The sequence below is a fragment of the Salvelinus fontinalis genome, chromosome 4, assembly GCF_029448725.1.
Source record: "Salvelinus fontinalis isolate EN_2023a chromosome 4, ASM2944872v1, whole genome shotgun sequence".
NCBI lineage: Eukaryota > Metazoa > Chordata > Actinopteri > Salmoniformes > Salmonidae > Salvelinus > Salvelinus fontinalis.
In genome coordinates, this window is record NC_074668.1 from 36,430,718 (window position 1) to 36,456,075 (window position 25,358).

A 25,358-nucleotide genomic window follows, 5' to 3' on the forward strand; every position below is an offset into this window, starting at 1 on the left:
TCGTACGGTTGAAAGACCTTCCTGAGCAAAACGCGGAGTAGTAAAAAGTTGAAAATGGCTGCTAATGATGCCTGCATAACCAAGTCATTGATGGATCCAGCTGATAAATGACAGCTGTCCAGGGTGTCTGAACTTTTGCTATCTCCCTGAAAACACTATACAAACAACTACTGTTTGACCGCTAATGGCTCAGCGAAGGCCAGTGGTATAAGTAATTTATGGACAGGTGCAATGCACTTTGGACTAAGGCCAAGATGAGAGAGACTAACACCATCAAACAGCACACCATAAATAGCTGATGCAACTTGTAGATCAACGCTCTCCCCTTAATTAAGACGTGAAGCCCCCCCGGTGAAATATCTTCAACATATAAAGCCCTGTTTACATAAAATGGGCATTAATTAATACAATTGTATATGAGTCTAAGCACAGCCCGTCTATGTAGTATGAAATCACCAGAGACCAACTGTACATGATGCTTGATGATGATGCAGCCAAGGTGAGAATTTTAACACACACGCATGCTGTACTTCTTTATGCAGAGTGCTGTTGAACTCTGGCCACATGTAAATAACGCCACATTCATGGGTTGCCAGAGCAAGGAATACCATCCCCACAGGGGCGTTTTTATGTTCTAACATTTGGAGAGGATAGAGATCATAACAGGTATAACAAGGTATTCTAAAAATAAGGTTAAAACTATTAGCTTCCTAAAGCCTCTTATACCTGCTGCCCGAGTTTAATACTTAATGCACTCCACCCTCTCCTGTGGCATTTCCTTTCAAATAACAAAAGGAAAGGATAATGTGTGCCTTTACTGGGATGAATGAATGGAACAGCTGAAGAGGAAAAAGGATACAAACTACATTCAAACCTGGATCGGCCATGTTGGCCCACAGTGCCAATGCCTTGGCATTCTTTCTGGGAGCTAGTATGCGTGTTCAGGTCTCAAGCAAGGTTACACCAGAACACCTCTGCTACACATTGCCTGACGACTCAAACTGGATTCTTCCGCTTGCACTATGTTCGCTATATATTTCAGTCTGACACTGCCGTCGTTGAAGTAGTAATCTCAAAATGGGGGGTGTTGTACAAAACAAAGTCATCAGCGATTGGATCATTTCAGTCACATTTTGTTTACACATTTTCAAAATGCCGCATTACCTCTAGCCTAACCCATCGGTTTCTGGGACCAATCAGAACGGTTAAAATATATTTACATTCTAGAAATTGTCTGAGAGGTACTCAGATCTAGACTCATTGTGGAGAAGGCGCTAATGTCTGTGTGTGTGGTGTTTGACCAGAGCAAGGAGTTGGGATAGCCAAGCAATTACATAAATACTCCAGTAGAGAATCTGAAACACAAACTCACTGGGCCATGGCCTCATCAGACCTGCTCTTACTTGGGGCCAAGGTGAGGCTGCTGGGGACTTTTTTCCAGCCTTTACATAATGGCTAACTGTGAATATGGGTTAAGGACATCTATTTATTTATTTATTTGACCTTTATTTAACTAGGCAAGTCAATTAAGAACGACAGATTTGTACCTTGTCAGCTCGGGGATTCGATCTTGCAACCTTTCGGTTACTAGTCCAACGCTCTAACCACTAGGCTACGCTGCCGCCCCGACATGCTTCCGTACTTTTGAGACTAGTATTTTTTTTAAACCTCCCGCTTTGGGCTGGATGTGTCAATGTGTAGTTCATACATGCATAATTATTTTCTTACCTCAATTAGCCATGAAATCCCTAGTTTGAAAGCGACTGTTTTCTGGAAGCTGTGTTGCGCCATTTCCCCCAGTGGAGGTTGGTGGGAGGAGCTACAGTGCCTTCAGAAAGTTTTCACACCCCTTGACCTTTTCCACATTTTGTTACAGCCTGAATTTAAAATGGATCACATTTAGATTTTGTGTCACTGATCTACACACAATGCCCCATAATGTTAAAGTGGACTTATGTTTTTAGAAATTAAAAAGTATGGTGAAGGGAGCCTGTACAGAATAAAATATTCCAAAACATGCATCCAGTTTGCAGTAAGGCACTGAAGTAATACTGCAAATATATATTTTTTGTCCTGAATACAACGCATTATGTTTGGGGCAAACACAACACATCACTGAGTACCACTCTTCATATTTTCAAGCATGGTGGTGGCTGCATCATGTTATGTGGGTATGCTTGTCATCGGCAAGGACTAGGTTTTTTTTTTTATTGTGAGAAAGGGAAATAGAGCACAGTTCAGGCAAAGTCCCAGAAGAACTTGTTTCAGTCTACTTCAGACACTGGGAAACAAATCCACCTTTCAGCAGGACAATAACCTAAGACAGAAGGCCAAATATACACTAGAGTTACTTACCAAGACAGCATTGAATGTTCCAGAGTAGCCTAGTTACAGTTTTGACTTAAATCAGCTTGAAAATCAATGGCAAGACTTGAAAATGACTGTCTAGCAATGATCAATAACCAGCTTGTAGAATTTTTTAAAAGAATAATGGGCAAATATTGTACAATCCAGGTTTGCAAAGCTCTTACCCAGAAAGACTCAAAGCTGTTATCGCTACAAAATGTGATTTTATAATGTATTGACTCGGGGTTATATACTTATTTAACTTCTTTGGGCTGCAAGCCCGAAGCCGGGCACAATATGACAACAGCCACTTCAAGTGCAGGCCGCAAAATTCAAAATTTATTTTTTAGAAATATTTAACTTTCACACATTAACAAGTCCAATACAGCATTTGAAAGATAAACATCTTGTGAATCCAGCCAACATGTCCGATTTTTAAAAATATTTTACAGCGAAAACACCACGTATATTTATGTTAGCTCACCACCAAATACAAAAAAGGACAGACATTTTTCACAGCACAGGTAGCATGCACAAAACCAACCTAACTAACCAAGAACCAACCAAACTAACCAAGAAACAACTTCATCAGATGACAGTCTTATAACATGTTATTCAATAAATCTATGTTTTGTTCGAAAAATGTGCATATTTGAGCTATAAATCAGTTTTACATTGCAGCTACCATCACAGCTACCGTCAGAAATGGCACCGAAGCAGCCAGAGTAATTAGACACCAACGTCAAATACCTAAATACTCATCATAAAACTTTTCTGAAAAATACATGGTGTACAGCAAATGAAAGACAGGCATCTTGTGATTCCAGCCAATATTTCCGATTTCTTAAGTGTTTTACAGCGAAAACACAATATAGCATTATATTAGCTTACCACAATAGCCAGAAACACAAGCCATTCCCCAGCAGCAAAAGTTAGCGATCGTAACAAACCAGCAAAATATATATAATTTTTGACTAACCTTGATAAGCTTCATCAGATGACAGTCCTATAACATCAGGTTATGCATACACTTATGTTTTGTTCGAAAATGTGCATATTTAGAGCTGAAATCAGTGGTTATACATTGTGCTAACGTAGCATCTTTTTCCCACAACGTCCGGATATTTTTCTGGCACTCACATATTCTGACCAAATAACTATTCATAAACATAACTAAAAAATACATGTTGTATAGGAAATGATAGATACAGTAGTTCTTAATGCAATCGCCGTGTTAGAATTCTAAAAATAACTTCATTACGATATGAAGTTTACGTTATGGCGAGAGCGTGCCCAAAACCTGGCCGCAAACTACTAGTACAACATGTTCGACAGATATATGAAATAACATCATAAAATGGGTCCTACTTTTGATAATCTTTAATCAGAATGTTGTACAAGGGGTCGTTTGTCGGGAACACTAGTTGTTTGGATTTAGAATGTCCTCTTCTCCAGTCAATTAGCACGGCAAGCTAGCAAAGTGGGCCTAAGCTCTCCTTCGTGAACAAACACAGACAACGCAACACGCCTAACGTCCCGAAAAAATTTCAATAATCTAATAAAACTATATTGAAAAAAACATACTTTACGGTGATATTGTCACATGTATCAAATAAAATCAAAGCCGGAGATATTAGTCGTCCATAACGACAGCTTATCAGAAGGCAAATCCAGGTCCCTTCACGCGCTCTCCAGAAAACAGGAAACTGGTGACACGTCATACAAAGAGCTTTTGTTCGACCCCAGATCAAGTTATTCACTCCATTTCTTCTCTCACTGCCTGTCGACATCTAGTGGAATACGTATGAAGTGCATGTATTCTAATAAATATCAAGGACCTTTATAGGCAGGCCCTAGAAGAGAGCATCGATTTCAGATTTTCCACTTCCTGTCAGGAAGTTTGCTGCAAAATGAGTTCTGTTTTACTCACAGATATAATTCAAACGGTTTTAGAAACTAGAGAGTGTTTTCTATCCAATAGTAATAATAATATGCATATTGTACGAGCAAGAATTGAGTACGAGCAGCCAGCAGCATACCACCCTGCATACCACTGCTGGCTTGCTTCTGAAGCTAAGCAGGGTTGGTCCTGGTCAGTCCCTGGATGGGAGACCAGATGCTGCTGGAAGTGGTGTTGGAGGGCCAGTAGGAGGCACTCTTTCCTCTGGTCTAAGAAATATCCCAATGCCCCAGGGCAGTGATTGGGGACACTGCCTTGTGTAGGGTGCCGTCTTTCGGATGGGACGTTAAACGGGTGTCCTGACTCTCTGAGGTCATTAAATATCCCATGGCACTTATCGTAAGAGTAGGGGTGTTAACCCCGGTGTCCTGGCTAAATTCCCAATCTGGCCCTCAAACCATCATGGTCACCTAATAATCCCCAGTTTACAATTGGCTCATTCATCCCCCTCCTCTCCCCTGTAACTATTCCCCAGGTCGTTGCTGCAAATGAGAACGTGTTCTCAGTCAACTTACCTGGTAAAATAACGGTAAAATAAAATAAAAAATAAAAAAAACGAGGCCGTTTGAAAATGGGTACCTTTTATCCGGCTACTCAATACTGCCCCTGCAGCCCAAACAGGTTAAATAAAATGTTACTTTTTTAAAATTAATTAATGGAAAATACTATGTACATTTTTCTTTCACTTTGAGATTAGAGTATTTGTTTGTAGATCGTTGACCAAAAAATGTATGAAATTCATTTAAACCCCACTTTGTAACAAAAAAATGTAGAAAGTCGAGGGGTGTGCATACTTTGAGGGCACTGTATAGGACAGGCTTATTGTAATGGCTGTAATGTAATTATTTGAACAGAGTCGAATGTGGTTTCCATATGTTTGATTCCATTTATTCCATTCTAGCCATTACAATGAGCCTGTCCTCCTCCTATAGCTCCTCCCACCAGCCTCCTCTGCTTTCCCGCCCACATGGGCCAGCCCTCTAGCAATTTCAGTTGCAGCCGATGAGATTCAGCCCCTCGGCATTTGAGTGACAGCTAGCAAGAGACACACACAGCAGAGCGAGAGAGCAAGCATTGACGTGGTGCACATAACTTGGCAAAAAAATGTACATTCCTTTTTCAGGACCCTGTCTTTCAAAGATAATTCGTAAAAATACAAATAACTTCACAGATCTTCATTGTAAAGGGTTAAACACTGTTTCCCATGCTTGTTCAATGAACCATAAACAATTAATGAACATGCACCTGTGGAACGGTCGTTAACAGCTTACAGACGGAAGGCAATTAAAACTTAGGACACTAAAGAGGCCTTTCTACGGACTCTGAAAAACACCAAAAGATGCCCAGGGTCCCCGCTCATCTGCGTGAACGTGCCTTAGGCATGCTGCAAGGAGGCATGAGGACTGCAGATGTGGCCAGGGCAATAAATTGCAATGTCTGTACTTTGAGACGCCTAAGACAGCACTACAGGGAGATGGGATGGACAGCTGATCGTCCTCGCAGTGTCAGACCACGTGTAACAACACCTGCACAGGATCGGTACATCCGAACATCACACCTGCAGGACAGGTACAGGATTGCAACATCTGCCGAGTTACACCAGGAACGCACAATCCCTCCATCAGTGCTCAGACTTTCCACAATAGGCTGAGAGAGGCTGGACTGAGGGCTTGTAGGCCTGTTGTAAGGCAGGTCCTCACCAGACATCACTGGCAACATCGTTGTCTATGGGCATAAACCCACCGTCGCTGGACCAGATTGGACTGGCAAATAATGCTCTTAATTGACGAATCGCCGGTTTTGTCTAACCAGGGGTGATGGTTGGATTCGCGTTTATCGTCAAAGGAATGAGCGTTACACCGAGGCCTGTACTCTGGAGCGGGATCGATTTGGAGGTGGAGGGTCCATCATGGTCTGGGGCGGTGTGTCACAGCATCATCGGGCTGGGCTTGTTGTCATTGCAGGCAATCTCAACGCTGTGCATTACAGGGAAGACATCCTCCTCCCTCATATGGTATACAGCCATACTGCTCGTTCTGTGCGTGATTTCCTGCAAGACAGGAATGTCTGTGTTCTGCCATGGCCAGCGAAGAGCCCGGATCTCAATCCCATTGAGCACGTCTGGCACCTTTTGGATTAGATTTCATTACCCCCAGAAATGTCCGGGAACTTGCCGGTTCCTTGGTGGAAGAGTGGGGTAACATCTCACAGCAAGAATTGGCAAATCTGGTGCAGTCCATGAGGAGGAGATGCACTGCAGTACTTAATGCAGCTGGTGGTCACACCAGATACTGACTGTTACTTTGGATTTTGACCCCCCCCTTTGTTCAGGGACACATTCCATTTCTGTTAGTTACATGTCTGTGGAACTTGTTCAGATTATGTTCCCGTTGTTGAATCTTATGTTCATACAAATATTTACACATGTTAAGTTAGCTGAAAATAAACGCAGTCGACAGTGAGAGGATGTTTATTTTTTTCCTTTTTTTGCTGAGTTTATCTGCGCATATATGATATAGCACGCTATTTTCGTGGACTACTTTTGGCTCATGGGGGGCTATGTTAAGAACTATTGGCTAAAAAGTATACAAAAGTTCAGGCGAATCCCTTAGAACACCTCAAAAAGCAACTGTTTTGATTATGCAGTTTGTTGAATTTGCTATCCATACAGTGCATTCAGAAAGTATTCAGACACCTTGACGTTTTCCAGCTTTTGTTATGTTTTAGCCTTATTCAAAATGTACACACTACCCCATAATCACAAACAAAAACAGGTTTTTAGAAGTTGATAGTTTAAAAAAGCTCACATTTACACAACTATTCAGACCCTTTACTCAGTACTTTGTTGAAGCACCTTTGGCAGCGATTACAGCCTTGAGTCTTCTTTGGTATGACGCACCTGTATTTGCGGAATTTCTATCCATTCTTCTCTGCATATCTTCTCAAGCGCTGTCAGGTTGGATGGGGAGTGTACGACTTGCACAGCTATTTTCAGGTTTCTCCAGATATGTTTGATTGGGTTCAAGTCCGGCCTCTGTCTGGGCCTCTCAAGGACATTGAGACTTGTCCCGAAGCCACTCCTGCGTTGTCTTGGCTGTGTACTTGGGGTCGTGGTCCTGTTGGAAGGTGAACCTTCGCCCCAGTCTGAGGTCCTGAGCGCTCTGGAGAAGGTTTTCATCTGTTCATCCTTCCCTCGATCCTGACTAGTCTCCCAGTCCCTGCCACTGAAAAACATACCCGCAGCATGATGCTGCCACCACCATGCTTAACCATCAAATTTTATTTGTCACATGTGCCGAATACACCAGGTGTTGGTAGACCATAACATGAAATACTTAATTACTTAACCAACAATGAAGTCCAAGAAAGAGTTACCAAATAAATAAAAGTAAAATGTAACAACAAAATAACAATAACGAGGCTATATACAGGGTGTACCGGTCCCGAGTCAATGTGCGGGAGTACAAGTTAGTCGAGGTAATTTCTACATGTAGGCAGGGGTAAAGTGACTATGCATAGATTAACAGCGAGTAGCAGCAGTGTAAAAACAATTGGGTGTGTGTTAATGTAAATAGGCCAGGTGGCAATTTAGTAATTGATGTAATCAATTATTAATCAGTCTTATGGTTTGCCGCTTGCTGTGCGGTAGCAGAGGGAACAGTCTATGACAGGGGTGGGCAACTCCAGTCCTCGAGGGTTTGATTGGTGTCACACTTTTTTTCTCCATCCCTAGAAAACACAGCTGATTAATCAAAATAGTATTCTAAACTGAAGATCATGATTAGGTGATTATTGGAGTCAGGTGTGTTAGCTGGCGATGGGGAAAAACTGTGACACCAATCAGGCCCTCGAGGACTGGAATTGCCCACACCTAGTCTGACTTGGGTCACTGGAGTCTGACAATTTTTGGGGCTTTCCTCTGACACCACCTAGTATATAGGTCCTGGATGGCAGGAAGCTTGGCCCCAGTGATGTACTGGGCCGTATGCACTACCCTCTGTAGTGCCTTACGGTCAGATGCCGAGCAGTTGTCATACCAGGCGGTGATGCAACTGGTAAGGATGCTCTCGATGGTGCAGCTGTAGAACTTTTTGAGGATCTGGGGACCCATGCCAAATATTTTCAGTCTCCTGAGGGGGAAAAGGTTTTGTCGTGCACTCTTCACGACTGTCTTGGTGTGTTTGGACCTTGATAAGGTCGTTGGTGATGTGGACACCAAGAAACTTGAAATGCTCAACCTGCTCGACTACAGCACCATCAATGTTAATGGGGGCCTGTTCAGGCAAGCCTTTTTCTGTAGTCCACGATCGGCTTCTTTGTCTTGCTCACATTGAAGGAGAGGTTGTTGTTGTCCTGGCACCACACTGCCAGGTCTCTGACCTCCCTGTAGGCCGTCTCACATTGTTGTCGGTAATCAGGCCTCCCACTGTTGTGTCATCAGCAAACTTAATGATTGTGTTGGAGACGTGCTTGGCCACGCAGTCGTGGGTGAAGAGAGGGGACTAAGCACGCACCCCTGAGGGGCCCCAGTGTTGAGCATCAGCGTGGCAGACATGTTGTTGCCTACCTTTACCACCTGGGGGTGGCCCGTCAGTAAGTCCAGGATCCAGTTGCCGAGCGAGGTGTTTAGTCCCAGGGTCCTTAGCTTATTGATGCGCTTTGAGAGCACTATGGTGTTTAACGCTGAGCTGTAGTCAATGAACAGTATTCTCACATAGGTGTTCCTTTTGTCCAGGTGTGGAAGGGCAGTGTGGAGTGCGATTGAGATTGCGTCTTCTGTGGATCTGTTGGAATGGTATCCGAATTGAAGTGGATCTAGGGTATCCGGGAGGATGCAGTTGATGTGAGCCATGACCATCCTTTCAAAGCACTTCATGGCTACCGACATGAGTGCTATGGGGTGGTAATCATTTAGGCATGTTACCTTCGCTTCCTTGGGCACAGGGACTCTAGTGGTCTTCTTGAAACATGTAGCTTTTACAGACTCTGTCAGAGATTGGTTGAAAATGTCAGTGAAGACACTTGCCAGTTGGTCCGTGCATGCTTTGAGTACACGTCCTGGTAATCCGCCTGGCCCCGCGGCTTTGTGAATGTTGACCTGTTTAAAGGTCTTGCACACATCGGCTGCGGAGCGCATGATCACACAGTCGCCTGGAACAGCTGGTGCTCTCATGCATGCTTTCAGTGTTGCTTGCCTTGAAGCGAGCATAAAAGGCATTTAGCTCGTCTGGTAGCTCTCATCACTGGGCAGCTCGCAGCTGGGTTTCCCTCTAGTCCATAATAGTTTTCAAACACTGCCACATCCGACGAGCATCAGAGCCAGTGTAGTAGGATTACATTTTAATCCTGTATTGACGCTTTGCCTGTTTGATGGTTCGTCTGAGGGCGTAGCTGAATTTCTTTTAAGCGTCCTGATTAGTGTCCCGCTCTTTGAAAGCGGCAGCTCTAGCCTTTAGCTCAATGTGGATGTCGCCAGTAATCAATGGCTTCTGGTTGGGATATGTACGTATGGTCACTGTGGGGATGACGTTGTCGATATACTTATTGATGAAGCTGATGACCGAGGTTGTATACTCCTCAATGCCAGGTTTCTTCCAGACGTGATGCTTGGTATTCAGGCCAAAGAGTTGAGTCATGGTTTCATCAGACCGGTTCCAAACTTCTTCCATTTTAAGAATGATGGAGTCCACTGTGTTCTTGCGTACCTTCAATGCTACAGAAATGTTTTTGTAGCCTTCCCAAGATCTGTGCCTCGACACAATCCTGTCTCGGAGCTCTACGGACAATTCCTTCAACCTCATTGCTTGGTTTTTGCTCTAACATGCACTGTCAACTGTGGGACCTTATATTTAAAATACCGCAGGTGGACTCCAATCAAGTTTTAGAAACATCTAAAGGATGATCAATGGAAACAGGATGCACCTGAGCTCAATTTCCAGTCTCATAGCAAAGTGTCTGAAATAGTTATGTAAATAAGGTATTTTTGTTGATAAATTAGCAAACATTTCTAAAAACCTGTTTTCGCTTTGTCGTTATGGGGTATTGTGTGTAGATTGAGTTAACTTTAATCAATTTAATCAATCAATAATTTTTTTAATCAATTTTAGAATAAGGCTGTAACACATTCCAAAATGTGGAAAAAGTCAAGGGGTCTGAATACTTTCTGAATTCACTGCATGTCTTCAATGCCACCCTGGGTGACGGAAACGCACTTTCTAAAAAATAACAATTAACCACTTTAACATAATCACTGGAGACACTTGGGTGCTGCTATGAAAAAGGTCCATTACTTAGTAGTATCGACTGTCAGGCCAGATGAGAATTTGTCCCAAGGCGCGCAATTGGCCCAGCGTCTTCCGGGTTTGGGGAGGGTTTTGCCGGGGTTGGCCGTCACTGTAAAATAAGAATTTGTTCTTAACTTGACTTGCCTAGTTAAATAAAGTTTGATAAAAAATAATCTGCCCGATTCAGGTCCTTCAAACCTGCATGTATTCAACTAGCTAGGGCTGGTTGACTCCAGTATCACATAGTGTCCCACCTAAAATCTACACCAGGTTCCATTCTGCCCCATTACCCCAGCTGTCAACTTTCACCAATGAGTCAGCCACACCCCACAACTTCCATTATGTTACCCAACCTTGGCCTGATGATAGCACAGGGCCCAACCCCCACCCACATTGAACGCACTGATGTTTACACTGACTTGAAATTGTGCTTGCTGGCACACTCTCCTTACCTCAGCAAAGTGTTATGGAAATGTAATTTTTTAAAGACCAGAACTGTAGGTTGATTGGTTGGATGTTTGTTTCCAGAACGACACATGAGTTCCTGTTTGGCGCTCTGGCTGAGCTGGTGGACAACTCCAGGTACCAACAATGCACTTCTCTGTTCTTAATCACAATTCTTTGTTCTTCTATCTCTACCCATCCAAAATGTTTGTATGCGGGACATCATGCATAAGTGTTGGTAAATCACAATTGCAGCAAAACAATACTGAACTGATTCAGGATTAAACTGGTGGGAAATGTATTTGTTAGTATTCTCTGTACTCTGAAATAAAAGGTAAAAGCATTCTAATTGGAACCGCATCTAACCACACTGGTTTATCTGCCTTCTGATTGGTCTGCTACCTGCCAATCATCTCCTACAGGGATGCAAATGCCACCCGGATTGACATCTACACAGGTATACACACATACATATTGCTTCACATACACCGGTACATAGATTTGTGTCTATGTGGAAACATTTACATTGCTCACCTCACCCCTCTGACACTACTATACAGATCACGCTACCTATCAACAATCTAGAATACCTACAGTGCCAATGGTTACCGGGCTATTGAATTTTAATTATAAGCTACACCCAGTATTTGACTAGTTCTGTTTTTAGAAAGCTTAGTTTCAGCTATTGAAAAAGCCATCTATTTCAGTAGTAGTTATGTGTGTTATGCTTTCTCCTTTCCCCTCTTGTGTCTAACCTGTGTGTGGCTTTCTATCTCATCCACCTCCTGTTGTAACTTGTGTCTAACCTCTCTTCCCCTCGTGGCCAACAGAGAAGAGACAAGATTTGCGTGGAGGCTACATGCTATGTTTCTTAGACGACGGCACAGGAATGGACCCCAGTGAGTTCCATTCAAATGAAATGACTAAAGTGGACAGTAATTAAGTTGATCCACAAATCTATATATGCTATAAGAAATACCATATATGATGGTTATATTTCTCTCCTATCTCTCAGACGAGGCGACCCATGTGATCCAATTTGGGAAGTCCACTAAGCGTACACCAGATTCTACTCACATCGGCCAGTATGGAAATGGTCTCAAATCGTAAGCCTCTCACACATAATATATATACCCCTTTGCAGACACTTTCATACATACATTTAGTTCATACATTTATAGTGATTGTATGTGGTGGTCCTCGCCGTAATCGAACATGCAACCTTGGGGTTGCTAGCGCCACGCTCTCACCAAGTGAGTCACATTGTTTGTGTGTGTGTTTCTCTCTAGGGGCTCCATGCGTATTGGGAAAGACTTTGTTCTGTTCACCAAGAAGGACAACACTCTGTCCTGCCTGTTCCTGTCTAGAACGTTCCACGAGGAGGAGGGGCTTGACGAGGTCAGGGGTCAGCTGCAGCAGGCGATCTCCCATCCAGCAGACACACTGATGATATGTCCAGTGGCTTAAAACATAGTGTTTTATTTTGTGACTGTCGTGTTATACTCTGATTTACTGAAAGAGCCTTTATTGACTATGTCCACCTATTTGAAACAACACATAACATTCACCTCTTGAGAAGTGTGTCAGTATGTATCTTAAGGTTGTCCGTTTGTCTCCTCTTGTCAGGTGATCGTACCCCTGCCCACCTGGGACCTACTGACCAGACAGCCAGTCACAGGCGACCCTGAGAAGTTCGCCATAGAGACGGAGCTCATCTACAAATACTCTCCTTTTAAAAACGAACAGCAGCTGATGGAACAATTTAACAAGATAGAGGGCAGCAGCGGTGAGACGTGTGTGTGTGTTAGAGGTCGACCGATTATGATTTTTCGATACCGATTATTGGAGGACCAAAAAAGCCGATAGCGATTTAATCGGCCGGTTTAAAATAATAATTAAAAAATAAAAAATAAATAAATATAATAATACATAAATTAAAAACATATTTTTCAATAATGACAATTACAACGATACTGAATGAACACTTATTTTAACTTAATATAATACATCAATAAAATACATTTAGCCTCAAATAAATAATGAAACATGTTCAATTTGGTTTGAATAATGCAAAAACAAAGTGTTGGAGAAGAAAGTAAAAGTGCAATATGTGCCATGTAAGAAAGCTAACGTTTTTAAGTTCCTTGCTCAGAACATGAGAACATATGAAAGCTGGTGGTTCCTTTTAAGATGAGCCTTCAATATTCCCAGGTAAGAAGTTTTAGGTTGTAGTTATTATAGGAATTATAGGACTATTTCTCTCTATACGATTTGTATTTTGTATACCGTTTGACTATTGGATGTTCTTATAGGCACTTTAGTATTGCCAGTGTAACAGTATAGCTTCCGTCCATCTCCTCGCTCTTACCTGGGCTCAAACCAGGAACACATCGACAACAGCCACCCTCGAAGCAGTGTTACCCATGCAGAGCAAAGGGAACAAGTACTCCAAGTCTCAGAGCGAGTGACGTTTGAAACGCTATTAGCGCGCACCCCACTAACTAGCTAGCCATTTTACATCGGTTACACCAGCCTAATCTCGGGAGTTGATAGGCTTGAAGTCATAAACAGCGCAATGCTTGAAGCATTGCGAAGAGCTGCTGGCAAAATGCACAAAATTGCTATTTGAATGAATGCTTACGAGCCTGCTGGTGCCTACCATCGCTCAGTCAGACTGCTCTATCAAATCATAGACTTAATTATAACATAATAACACACAGAAATACGAGCCTTAGGTCATTAATATGGTCGAATCCGGAAACTATCATCTCGAAAACAAGACGTTTATTCTTTCAGTGAAATATAGAACCGTTCTGTATTTTATCTAACGGTTGCATCCATAAGTCTAAATATTCCTGTTATTAATATGGTCGAATCCGGAAACTATCATCTCGAAAACAAAACTTTTATTCTTTCAGTGAAATACGGAACCGTTCCGTATTTTATCTAACGGGTGGCATCCATAAGTCTAAATATTCCTGTTACATTGCACACCCTTCAATGTTATGTCATAATTACGTAAAATTCTGGCAAATTAGTTCGCAACGAGTCTGGCGGCCCCAACTGTTGCATATACCTTGACTCTGCGTGCAATAAACGCAAGAGAAGTGACACAATTTCACCTAAGAATGTGTTCTTAACTGACTTGCCTAGTTAAATAAAGGTGTAAAAAAAATATATATATAGATATTTTTTTAATCGGCCAAATCAGTGTCCAAAAATACCGATTTCCTATTGTTTTGAAAACTTGAAATCGGCCCTAATTAATCGGCCATTCCGATTAATCGGTTGGCCTCTAGTGTGTGTGTGTGTGTCAGCATGTCTGTCTGTAGGTGATAATCTATAATCTGAACTGTGTGTGTAGGTACTCTGGTGATCATCTATAACCTGAAGTTGATGGACACCAGAGAACCAGAGCTGGATGTAGAGACAGACCACCAGGATATCCTGATGGCTGGGACCCCCTCAGAGGGAGTGTAAGTATGGGGTCTGTGTGTGTGGGTAAAGAAAAAGAAAATATTTAATAATCTGTGTCGTGACTTGAAGACTACCTAGGACTGTGTGTTTATGTTGATGATATCACTTCCCCTCATACAGGAAGCCAGAACGTCGGTCGTTCCGAGCATATGCAGCTGTCCTCTACATCGACCCCAGGATGAGGATCTTCATACAGGGACACAAAGTCAGGACCAAGAGACTGTCTTGCTGCCTCTACAAACCCAGGTTTAAAAAAAAATATATATATATATATATATATATACACAAACACTACCGCATCCAGAGACTCTCCTGTCTAGAGACATCACTAAGACTAAAATCCTAAGTCCTGTTTGTGTCCATTCAGCTAAGTCTGTGTCTGTCTCTCAGGGTATATAAATACACATCGACTCGATTCAAAACCCGTGCTGAGCAGGAAGTAAAAAAGGCTGATCACCTCGCTAAAATTGGTGAGTTGCCCACACACACACACACATCACCTGGCCAAGATGGGTAAGACACACACACACACACACACACACACAGAACCAGTTCTGCCTTTAGAACCCACTCCCCTCTCTGTGTGTGTGCGTGTGTGTGTTCCAGCGGAGGAGAAGGCTCGTGAGGCGGAGAGCAAAAGTCTGTCTCTGGAGGCCAAACTGGGAGACGACCTGTCCAAAGAGTCACGGGTAAGAACCAACACACACGGCAAGATTAGCAATATCTTGACCCAATGGTCTGACTCCTCTCCTCCCTTATTCAAATCCTCTCTCTGCTCCAGGTCATGTTGCGTAAGGCTCAGGAGGGGGCCATGATACTTCGACGGGAGGCTGAAGTGAAAAAGATGATTCAGGAGTCCAAACAGAAGTCAGTCAAAATAAAAATGTTAACTTTACAAACAAACGAAAGTCAAACCAAACAATAAAACGTTAACACTGCTCTCCTTCCCCCAGAGCATTGAAGGAGCCTAAGGAACTGAGTTTTATCTTCGGGGTGAACATTGAGCAGAGAGACCTGGATGGGATGTTTGTGTATAACTGCTCTCGCCTCATCAAGATGTATGAAAAGACTGGACCTCAGCTGGAGGGAGGAATGTGAGTAACACACACATATACACTCCTTTCGATTGTCCTCTTACTGGCTAGTCGGTGACCAGTGAGACGACCAGAAAGGCTTTCTAATGAAGTGTGTGTGTGTGTGTGTTTGTGTGTGTGTGTGTGCAGGGCGTGTGGAGGTGTTGTGGGGGTAGTAGATGTTCCATACCTGGTTCTGGAGCCCACTCACAACAAGCAGGACTTTGCGGACGCTAAAGAATACAGACACCTTCTGAGAGCCATGGGAGAACACCTAGCCCAGTACTGGAAGGACAGCAACATAGGTAACACACACAACGTCTATGTAACCATGATAGTGGAAGGTTGTAATTTAACCCTTATTTTATTTTACCAGGTCAGTTGACTGAGAACACATTCTCATTTACAGCAACAACCTAGAGAATAGTTACAGGGGGGAGGAGAGGGTAGCTAATGAGCGAACAGACACAGAGCATTGGTTCCTGAGTTTTGCAAAAATATAGAATTACAGTTGGATATATGTAGATTAACTTGAATTTTCTCGCAAGGATTTATACACGACACTAACCTCAACGTCAAAACCTTCATTCCAAATCACAATTCCATACCTAAAACCTTGATTTTGGACAAATTTACCTGAATGGACTATTGCTACCAAGGATTATCAAGAAAAAACTTCTAACAAACCAAAACCTGCAGAAGAAACACAGCGGAACCTGGAAATACCATCCAACACAAAACTGAGTGAGTAATGTTCAATCTGAACCTACTTCTGAAGCCAAAAATGAAAAGACAATCATCTCTAGGTAATTTTGTTTAAAGCTTATTATAAACTGGGTGGCTCCAGCCCTGAATGCTGATTGGCTGACTGCTGTGGTATATCAGACTGTATACCACGGGTACGACACATTTATTTTTCCTGCTGTAACCAGTTTATAATAGCAATAAGGCACCTCGGGTTTGTGGTATATGGCCAATGTACCACGGCTAAGGGCTGTGTCCAGGCACCCTGCAATGGGTGGTGCCTAAGAACAGCCCTTAGCCGTGGTATATTGGCCAGATACCACACCCCTTCGGGCTTTATTGCTTGAATCAGCAACCCTGAATGCTGATTGGCTGACAGACCATATACCACAGGTATGACAAATAACTTGTTTTTCCTGCTTTAATTACGTTGGTAACCAGTTTATAATAGCAATAAGGCACCTTAGGGATTTGTGGTATATGGCCAATATACCACGGCTAAGGGCTGTGTCCAGGCACTCCACACCACTGCGTCATGCTTAAGAACAGGCCTGAGCCGTGGTATATTGGCCAGATACCACACCCCTTCGGGCTTTATTGCTTAAACAAATAAGGCTACTAAGCTACCAAGCTGCTAGGAAAGAAACTGACTAAAATTATCACTGAAGTGAGGTGTGAAAACTCTTGAGCCTAACAATGGCAGGAGAGTTTCACAGCCCCCCTCCCCACCCAAATGCAGAGGCCTTTGAAGCCCCTTCGATCTGTGCAGAGGTAACTAAAATACAGAACCCCTTGGATTCATCTCTATTTTTAACTGATATGCAGCCAGGACACTTCAATTGTAAATTACCTCAATAAGAAACAATATTGTTGATTTGATCACATCAGAAGATATCCTCATAATCCACAAAATACAACAGCCACAGGACAACTTTGTTTGGACGTCGTAAAGGATCATTTGCCGAAAATGAAAAGATATAGCCAGCTAACAACCTCCTTTTCCACGTGGAAAAGATGGTGGAAAGAGACTTGCTAGATTTTCTACAAGGAATCTATCTCCCGAAAAAAGCTTCTCCCAAGTAGGTGTGACACCTACTCCCGTTGCCTGCAGCACTGCTGCTTGGATTCCACCTGGTGATCTGTTCACTGTCCACCCTGGCCTGTCTCCCCCTGTCTGGTACAGATACCCCTGCCTCTCCCGAGCTTTTGTTCGCCTCCAGCACACACACACTGTTGGTGCAAGTGACTATGAACTTACAATGGCTAGCCCCAAGTTGTTATATTTTTCTCTTGTGCTTTATGCTATTTGCCTCATGACTCCTGCGTGCTTTGTTGACTAGGAACTTGCTTGTTTACCCAACTGTGGGACAGACTGTTTGTTCCCACACTCAGACTCTGACTCTCTTGGTTACACGGACTCTTGACCTTCCATCCTATGCTAACCACCTTTCGCCAGCTTTGTATTCATGTTACCTGATGGGATTGCATTACAATATGATCTTATTGCCATCGAATGCACATTCAAATGTTATAAATCAACACTGCAGAGCTCTCCCTGTCCTCTGCCGTGCCCTGACTGTATTACTGTTGATTATATCTGGAAATGTGCATGTACACCCTGGCCCATCTACTGTTGCTAGCCCCAATTCTGATTTGTGCTCTGATATCTGCTTCACTGATTTCTGCTCTCGTAAAAGCCTGGGTTTTCTGCACGTTAACACTAGAAGCCTGTTACCAAAAAATGTATACATTGAAAGCTCATTACTGAGATGTGGTTAAGAACACTGATGTTAGCCTTGGTTATAACCTTTTTCGGCAAGACAGATCTTCCAAAGGTGGGGGAGTGGCAATATTTACCAAGGAACACCTTCAGTGCTCGGTTGTCTCCACCAAGTCTGTCCCCAAACAGTTTGATTTATCTGGTATTAAGCAGTAAACTTTCAAATAGCTCTGTTGACTGTTGCTGGGTGTTATCAGCCACCATCAGCACCGGCCTGTACCCTCTCCTGGCCCCTTACACTTAGTCTGAATTTGTCCTGCTAGGTGACATAAACTGGGACATGCTTAAACCACCCTCCCATCTCCTAAAGTAATGGGACTCCCTAAATCTTTCTCCGATTATTACCAATCCCACAAGATATGACTCCAAACACCCAGAAAAGGCTACTCTCCTCGATGTTATTACAAATAATACAATGGTTATCAGTCTGGTGTTTTCTGTAATGACCTTAGTGATCACTGTTGTACAGCCTGTGTTCATAATTGCTGCTCAGTGAAACAACCTGTCCTGATTTGTCATAGACGCTTGCTAAAAAACTGCAATGAGCAAGATTTCCTTCATGACCTGTCCTCTGTAAATTGGTATAGAATCAGCTTAATCCCCTCTGACGAAGACTCTTGTACCTTCCTTTTATTGATATTTTCAGTGGTATCGTTAACAAATACGTACCCATAAAGAACATAAGGATTTAAAACAGGTTCGGCCCCTGATTCGACCGTGATGTGGCAGAGTTACTCCAGCTCAAGAATTCCATTTGGCAAATAGCTCGGCACAAGCATACTCATGCTGACTGGCTCTCGTTCAGGCAAATTAGAAATAAGTGCACTCAGGCTATCCGGAAGGCCAAAGTTAGTTACTTTAAGGAGCAGTTCTCTCTCTGTGGGTCTAACCCCAAGAAGGTCTGGAAAACGGTTAAAGACCTGGAGAATAAACCCTCCTCCTCCACAGCTGCCCATGTCCCTTAATGTTGATGATGTGGTTGTTACTGACAATAAGCACATGGCTGAGCTCTTTAATCGCCACTTCATTAAGTCAGGATTCCTATTTGACTCTAACATGCCTCCTTACCCGTTCAAGATTTCCTAATCTCCCATCCCTTCTAATGCGACTATCCCCGATGCTCCTCCCTCTTTTTCCCATGCCCGCTACAAAGTTTCTCCCTTCGGGCGGTCACTGAGTCCGAGGGACTAAAGGAACTCCTTAAACTTGACCCCTAAAAAACAGCTGGGTCAGATGGTTTAGAGTAGACCCTTCTTTTAGGTTGCTGCCCCTATCTTTGCTAAGCCCATCTCTGACCTTTTTACCCTGTATCTCCTCTGGGGAGGTTCCCATTGATTGGAAGGTAGCCACGGTGTGTCCTTTATTTAAAGGTGGAGATCAAGGTGATCCTAACTGTTATTTGCCAATTTCTATTTTGCCCTGTTTATCAAAAGTGTTGGAAAAACTTGTCAATAATCAACTGACTGGCTTTGTTGATGTCTACAGTATTCTCTCGGGTATGCAATCTGGTTTCTGCTCAGGTTATGGATGTGTCACTGCAACCTTAAAGGTCCTAAATAATGTCACCATTTCCCTTGATTCTAAGCAATGTTGTGCTGCTATTTCTGTTGACTTGGCTAAAGCTTTTGATACGGTAGACCATTCCATTCTTGTGGGCCAGCTAAGGAGTATTGTTGTCTCTGGGGGGTCTTTGGCCTGGTTTCTTAACTACCTCTCAAAGAGTACAGTGTATAAAGTCAGAACATCTGCTGTCTCAGCCACTGTCTGTCACCAAGGGAGTACCCCAAGGCTCGATCCTAGGCCCCACACTCTTCTCAATTTACATCAAAAACATAGCTCAAGCAGTAGGAAGCTCTCTCATCCATTTATATGCAGATGATACACTCTTATACTCAGCTGGCCCGTCCCCGGATTTTGTGTTAAATACTCTAAAACAAAGCTTTCTTAATGTCCAACAGGCTTTCTCTGCCTTTTACCTTTGTTTTGGAGGTGTTCAGAACAAGGTTATGTGGATTGGTAAGAAGAATGCCCCTCTCCCCACTGGTGTGATTACTACCTCTGAGGGTTTAGAGCTTGAGGTATTCACCTCATACAAGTACTTGGGTGTATGACTAGACGGTACACTGCCCTTCTCTCAGCACATATCAAAGCTGCAGGCTAAGGTTGCATCTAGGCTTGGTTTCCTCTATCGTAATTGCTCGTCTTTCACCCCAGCTGCCAAACTAACCCTGATTCAGATGACCATCCTACCCATGCTAGATTATGTAGACATAATTTATAGATCGGCAGGTAAGGGTGCTCTCGAGCGGCTAGATGTTCTTTACCATTCGGCCATCAGTTTTGCCACCAATGCTCCTTATAGCACACATCACTGCACTCTATACCACTCTGTAAACTGATCATCTCTGTATACACGTCGCTTATTTATAAAACCCGCTTAGGCCTCACTCCCCCTCATCCTCCACATACAACACCTGTTCTGCCAGTCACATTCTGTTAAAGGTCCCCAAAGCACACACATCCCTAGGTCGCTCCTCTTTTCAGTTCGCTGCAGCTAGCGACTGGAACGAGCTGCAACAAACACTCAAACTGGACCGTTTTATCTCCATCTCTTCGTTCAAAGACTCAATCACGGACACTCTTACTGACAGTTGTGGCTGCTTCACGTGATGTATTGTTGTCTCTACCATATTGTCCTTTGTGCTGTTGTCTGTGCTCAATAATGTTTGTATCATGTTTTATGCTGCTGCTGCCGCCATGTTTTGCTCCCATGCTGTTGTTGTTGTCTTAGGTCTCTCTTTGTCGTGTTGTGGTGTCTCTTGTCGTGATGTGTGTTTTGTCCTATATATATATATATTTTTTTTTTATTATTATTTTTTTGTCCCCTGCAGGAGGCCTTTTGGTAGGCAGTCATTGTAAATAAGATTTTGTTCTTAACTGACTTACCTAGTTAAATAAAAAATAAAAAAATATATAGCTTCAGGGTTACATTTAAATTAGTAATTCTAGCTTTAGAAAGTTGACATTCTCCACTTTTTTACAGTATACAACTAACATTGTAAGCTAAAGCATTGAAAGAATATCAAAAACTTCTTAAAGTAATACAGTTAATCCCCTACCCAAGTGTAGGCTACCATACCCCTCGCTCTCTGTCTACCATACCCCTCGCTCTCTGTCTACCATACCCCTCGCTCTCTGTCTACCATACCCCTCGCTCTCTGTCTACCATACCCCTCGCTCTCTGTCTACCATACCCCTCGCTCTCTGTCTACCATACCCCTCGCTCTCTGTCTACCATACCCCTCGCTCTCTGTCTACCATACCCCTCGCTCTCTGTCTACCATACCCCTCGCTCTCTGTCTACCATACCCCTCGCTCTCTGTCTACCATACCCCTCGCTCTCTGTCTACCATACCCCTCGCTCTCTGTCTACCATACCCCTCGCTCTCTGTCTACCATACCCCTCGCTCTCTGTCTACCATACCCCTCGCTCTCTGTCTACCATACCCCTCGCTCTCTGTCTACCATACCCCTCGCTCTCTGTCTACCATACCCCTCCCCCTTGCACGCCCTGTCTAGGGTGCAACATGAGGGGGACAACAATGAATGCAGGCAGGATGTTTAGTAAGCTAAATATACATATCAAGGGTAGCAAAATAATGTAACTATTAAATCTGTGTATAGCTCTAGTTAGACACACTACTGTTAATGAGCATAGTTACGCTTGGTTGTATAGTTAGTGCAACAGCCTTAGTCCATATGTCTAGCATGTTTCTGCTTTTCCCACTTTTTTAGCTCAGAAGGGCATAGTGAAGTTCTGGGATGAGTTTGGGTACCTGTCGGCCAGCTGGTCCTCACTCCCCTCGGCTGAGCAGAGATACAAGAGACGCCGCGCCATGGAGATACCCCTAACCATACAGTGTGGTGAGTTGTAGACATACACACTTTAAAGTGTGTCAAGTCTCACACACACACACACACATAAATAAATAGACAAGCTCTGAGGTTTGTCTTCCTCTCTCTCTGTAGATAAATGTCTGAAGTGGAGGACTCTGCCATTCCAGATGGATGCGGTGGATAAACGTTACCCGGACAGCTGGGTGTGTCTGATGAACCCTGACAGCACTCAAGACAGGTAAACACACACACACACACACACACACACACCTGCAGGAACACCACATACAGTATATCTCAAATGTTGTGTGTGTGTGTGTTGTAGGTGTGATGCAGCGGAGCAGAAACAGAACCTTCCATGTGCAGTTCTGAAGAAGGACAGACAGACAGCGGAGGACAAACAGAAAGAGCTGACAGAGAAGATCAGACAGCAGCAGGAGAAACTAGAGGCTCTGCAGAAAACCAGCACCATCAAATCAGCTGCAGATGTGAAGAAGTTGCCTCTGGATGTCAGCATGAGACCCATGAATGACAGTTCTTCCCAGGTACACACACATACACAGTCACAAATACTCCCCATCTACAGGTAAACACACACTACATGTATACAGACATACTTAACCTCTACTGGTTTCACACAATAACACATACTGTCTCCGGATATCTGAATATAATGTTTCATGTTCTCTCTGTCTCCTAGGCAACCAGGTCTTCAGAGCGTGTTTCACGCCCTCGCTCCCCCCCTCTCCCCGCCCTCCTCAAGAACGCCCCCAGCCAGCCGCCAGCCCTCAACCGCAAACTCACCAATTCCCCTCGACCGACCACCCGGCCTGCTGCCCCAGCCTCCAGAGTCGACCAATCTAGAGCCAGAGCTGCAGCGAAGCCATCACTCCCTCCAGCTAAGCCCGCCCCCAAAGCCCCAGCCAAAATCCCCGCCAAACCCACCCCTCCAAGCCGCAGCTCACGGGTGAGTATCTTTATGTGTGTTGTCCTTTAACAAATCTATTACGGTTATGTTAAAATAGTGCGAGACTTTGGAAATGTATCTACTTACCCAGAGTCGGATGAGGTAGACTTCGTCATTGCACTATTGAAAACAGGTTTTTAGAAATGTTTGCGAATGTTAGAGGTAGTTTTGCGAGCAAATGCTAACTTCCTTCATACTGGATGCAGAGACATACAAATGGTATCCATGAGTTAATTGCCAAATACCAAAATAATTGTCAAAATACCTTTAAAATAGCTTTATGGTCCTTTAGCAGTATCAGTAATATCTATGGTGTTTCTACAGATTCAAGCCAAATCGTCTCCTGCCAAAGCAACCACACCTACTAGCAGCCAGCGCAAGAGAGTGATGGAGCAGGAGGAGAGTGAGGAGGAAGAAGAGGAGGAGGAAGAAGAAGAAGAAGAAGAGGAGGACAGCGAGGAGGAGAAGGAGCCTCAGCCCAAGAAATCCAAGATGACAGCTGCCGTGGGGAATCGTGGGAAAGCTGTTGAGAAAGCTCCACTCAAACGGGGAAAAGTGACGGAGGTACACTCTCACACACACACATTTTCACTGCTCAGACTATCAAACTGTCAATCTATAGAATATCTGTATACAATGTATCAGACAGACACAGGAAAGCACTGCATGTGTAAGAGGAGAGGGAACGGAAAGATAAAGGGGAAGGGATGTTTGGAAGAAGAGGACAGATAGATGTTTCCTGAAGACGAGTGAGGACGGTGAGGTGATGTTAGGTACGGAGAATGGGGAAAACTCTTTTGGAGGAAGAACAAGAGTCTGACACATGGAGCACACCAGTTTACCCATAGTTCAGAGGTCATGTGATGTCATCGACCCCACAGGTCCCCACCCCCCCACTCAGCACCAAACCCCTGCCGCCTGAGAAGAGGAGTGCTACCATACCAACACCACCGCCAGCCAAACCCATCCCCACCCCGCCTAAGCCCTCGGCTGGGGTTAGAGCCAAGGTACCCACCAGCCACGGCGCAAGAGACTACACCTTCTCAACTCATAATGTTATCTGTCCTATCCCTCTCTCCTAACTCTAATCAAAATAGAATAGATCCTCCCCTTCTATCATAATTCTACTCTAAATGGTTTGTCTCCTAACTCTACTCTTAAGGGGTTTTCGCATATAGTCCTCTTTAAAATAACTGATCTCAGTCTTCTTTAAAGTGAACTTTGGGGTTAAGAAAAACAAAAAAAAACTCTTATCTTGCCTTTGAATGAGGACTCCACTCTTTTGCCACTCCACTTATTTTTCCTCTTTGCATTCACATTGGTATGATTAGAAAGGAACCAACATCTTTTTCCAGCATTCACTCAATGCACTGTGGGACAAGCCATTCCATCAGAATGTGTTATATTACAGCTAGATATACCTATGTACATTTTGGAAGCTAATAGATTGCATTTAGTTAAGAGACATCATTGTAATCTGAAGATATTATTAACATTGACGTATTATTGGTAACAGAATAAATAGCAGAAGAATAACTGCAGATTAAATAATTGCTGTAATTGAGCTGTAATTGATTTTGCACCCCAAGTTGTAATTCTCACCAAATATTGTCACACTACTCAAATCCCAGAATTGACTAAACCGCTTATGAAGCTCTCAGCCTATAGATCACATATTGGAAGCCAAATAATCTGAACTAATATTTTGGAGTTTGTGTGCATCCTTGACAATCTCTAATCAATATCCAAAAATTGCATGTTTTCTCAACGAATCTGCACGCCTCTGTTGTGGCACCAATGTGAGGGTTTATGGCAGGGGAAACTGTGTTGCAGTAGTCTAGTGTGAGGTACGGGAATACTGACAAGCAAACCTGGGAACCTTTGTGTTGGGTCCTATCTGTCTCTTCTATTCTATATATAGTTGCTTATATTCTGCTCTCCTGCTTCTTCTTTTTCTCCTGCTCTCCTTTCTCAATAACACACCACTCATGTATTTCTTCACACACACTTACTACTAGACAGTTTGATCAGTGTGTTTTCTGTGTGTAATGTTTTTAGGTGACAGGCAGTGCAGAGGACGAGCACCCAGAGAATGAACCGAAGAATGCTCAGAAAGGTGATTTTTATTTATTTCTTGATGATAGTTGATTTGCTGAGAAGATTTCCTATTAGCAATGCCATAGACATCAGCGTTTCAGGACAAAGCTTCACAATTCCTTTGTTGTCTCCTGTAGATAAGGGTATGTTGGTGGAGGTACGGGTGAATAAGGAATGGTTCACAGGCAAAGTGGTTGCTGTGGAAATCAGTAAGCAGAGCATTCGCTGGAAGGTGAAGTTTGACTACGTCCCCAGATCCACCCCCAAGGACCGATGGTAGGCTCACCAA

General features: G+C 43.4%; 1 protein-coding gene across 5 annotated transcripts in view; it reads left to right on the forward strand.

Moving 5' to 3' along the window:
- The window catches only part of LOC129853659 (ATPase MORC2A-like), a 32,052-nt gene that overhangs the window by 3,170 nt on the left and 3,524 nt on the right, over positions 1 to 25,358 (forward strand). For 4 of the 5 annotated variants that reach the window (XM_055919952.1, XM_055919956.1, XM_055919953.1 and 1 more), the window contains exons 3-23: positions 11,119 to 11,172; positions 11,457 to 11,491; positions 11,865 to 11,933; positions 12,050 to 12,140; positions 12,324 to 12,432; positions 12,661 to 12,820; positions 14,399 to 14,510; positions 14,632 to 14,757; positions 14,902 to 14,981; positions 15,118 to 15,200; positions 15,293 to 15,378; positions 15,465 to 15,605; positions 15,735 to 15,889; positions 21,904 to 22,032; positions 22,138 to 22,243; positions 22,331 to 22,550; positions 22,706 to 22,972; positions 23,297 to 23,536; positions 23,854 to 23,979; positions 25,031 to 25,088; positions 25,207 to 25,345. In XM_055919952.1, coding sequence (XP_055775927.1) covers positions 11,119 to 11,172; positions 11,457 to 11,491; positions 11,865 to 11,933; positions 12,050 to 12,140; positions 12,324 to 12,432; positions 12,661 to 12,820; positions 14,399 to 14,510; positions 14,632 to 14,757; positions 14,902 to 14,981; positions 15,118 to 15,200; positions 15,293 to 15,378; positions 15,465 to 15,605; positions 15,735 to 15,889; positions 21,904 to 22,032; positions 22,138 to 22,243; positions 22,331 to 22,550; positions 22,706 to 22,972; positions 23,297 to 23,536; positions 23,854 to 23,979; positions 25,031 to 25,088; positions 25,207 to 25,345 — 2,586 coding nt within the window. The remainder of the gene's footprint in view (positions 1 to 11,118; positions 11,173 to 11,456; positions 11,492 to 11,864; positions 11,934 to 12,049; positions 12,141 to 12,323; positions 12,433 to 12,660; positions 12,821 to 14,398; positions 14,511 to 14,631; positions 14,758 to 14,901; positions 14,982 to 15,117; positions 15,201 to 15,292; positions 15,379 to 15,464; positions 15,606 to 15,734; positions 15,890 to 21,903; positions 22,033 to 22,137; positions 22,244 to 22,330; positions 22,551 to 22,705; positions 22,973 to 23,296; positions 23,537 to 23,853; positions 23,980 to 25,030; positions 25,089 to 25,206; positions 25,346 to 25,358) is intronic. The other variant, XM_055919955.1, reaches the window with a different exon arrangement.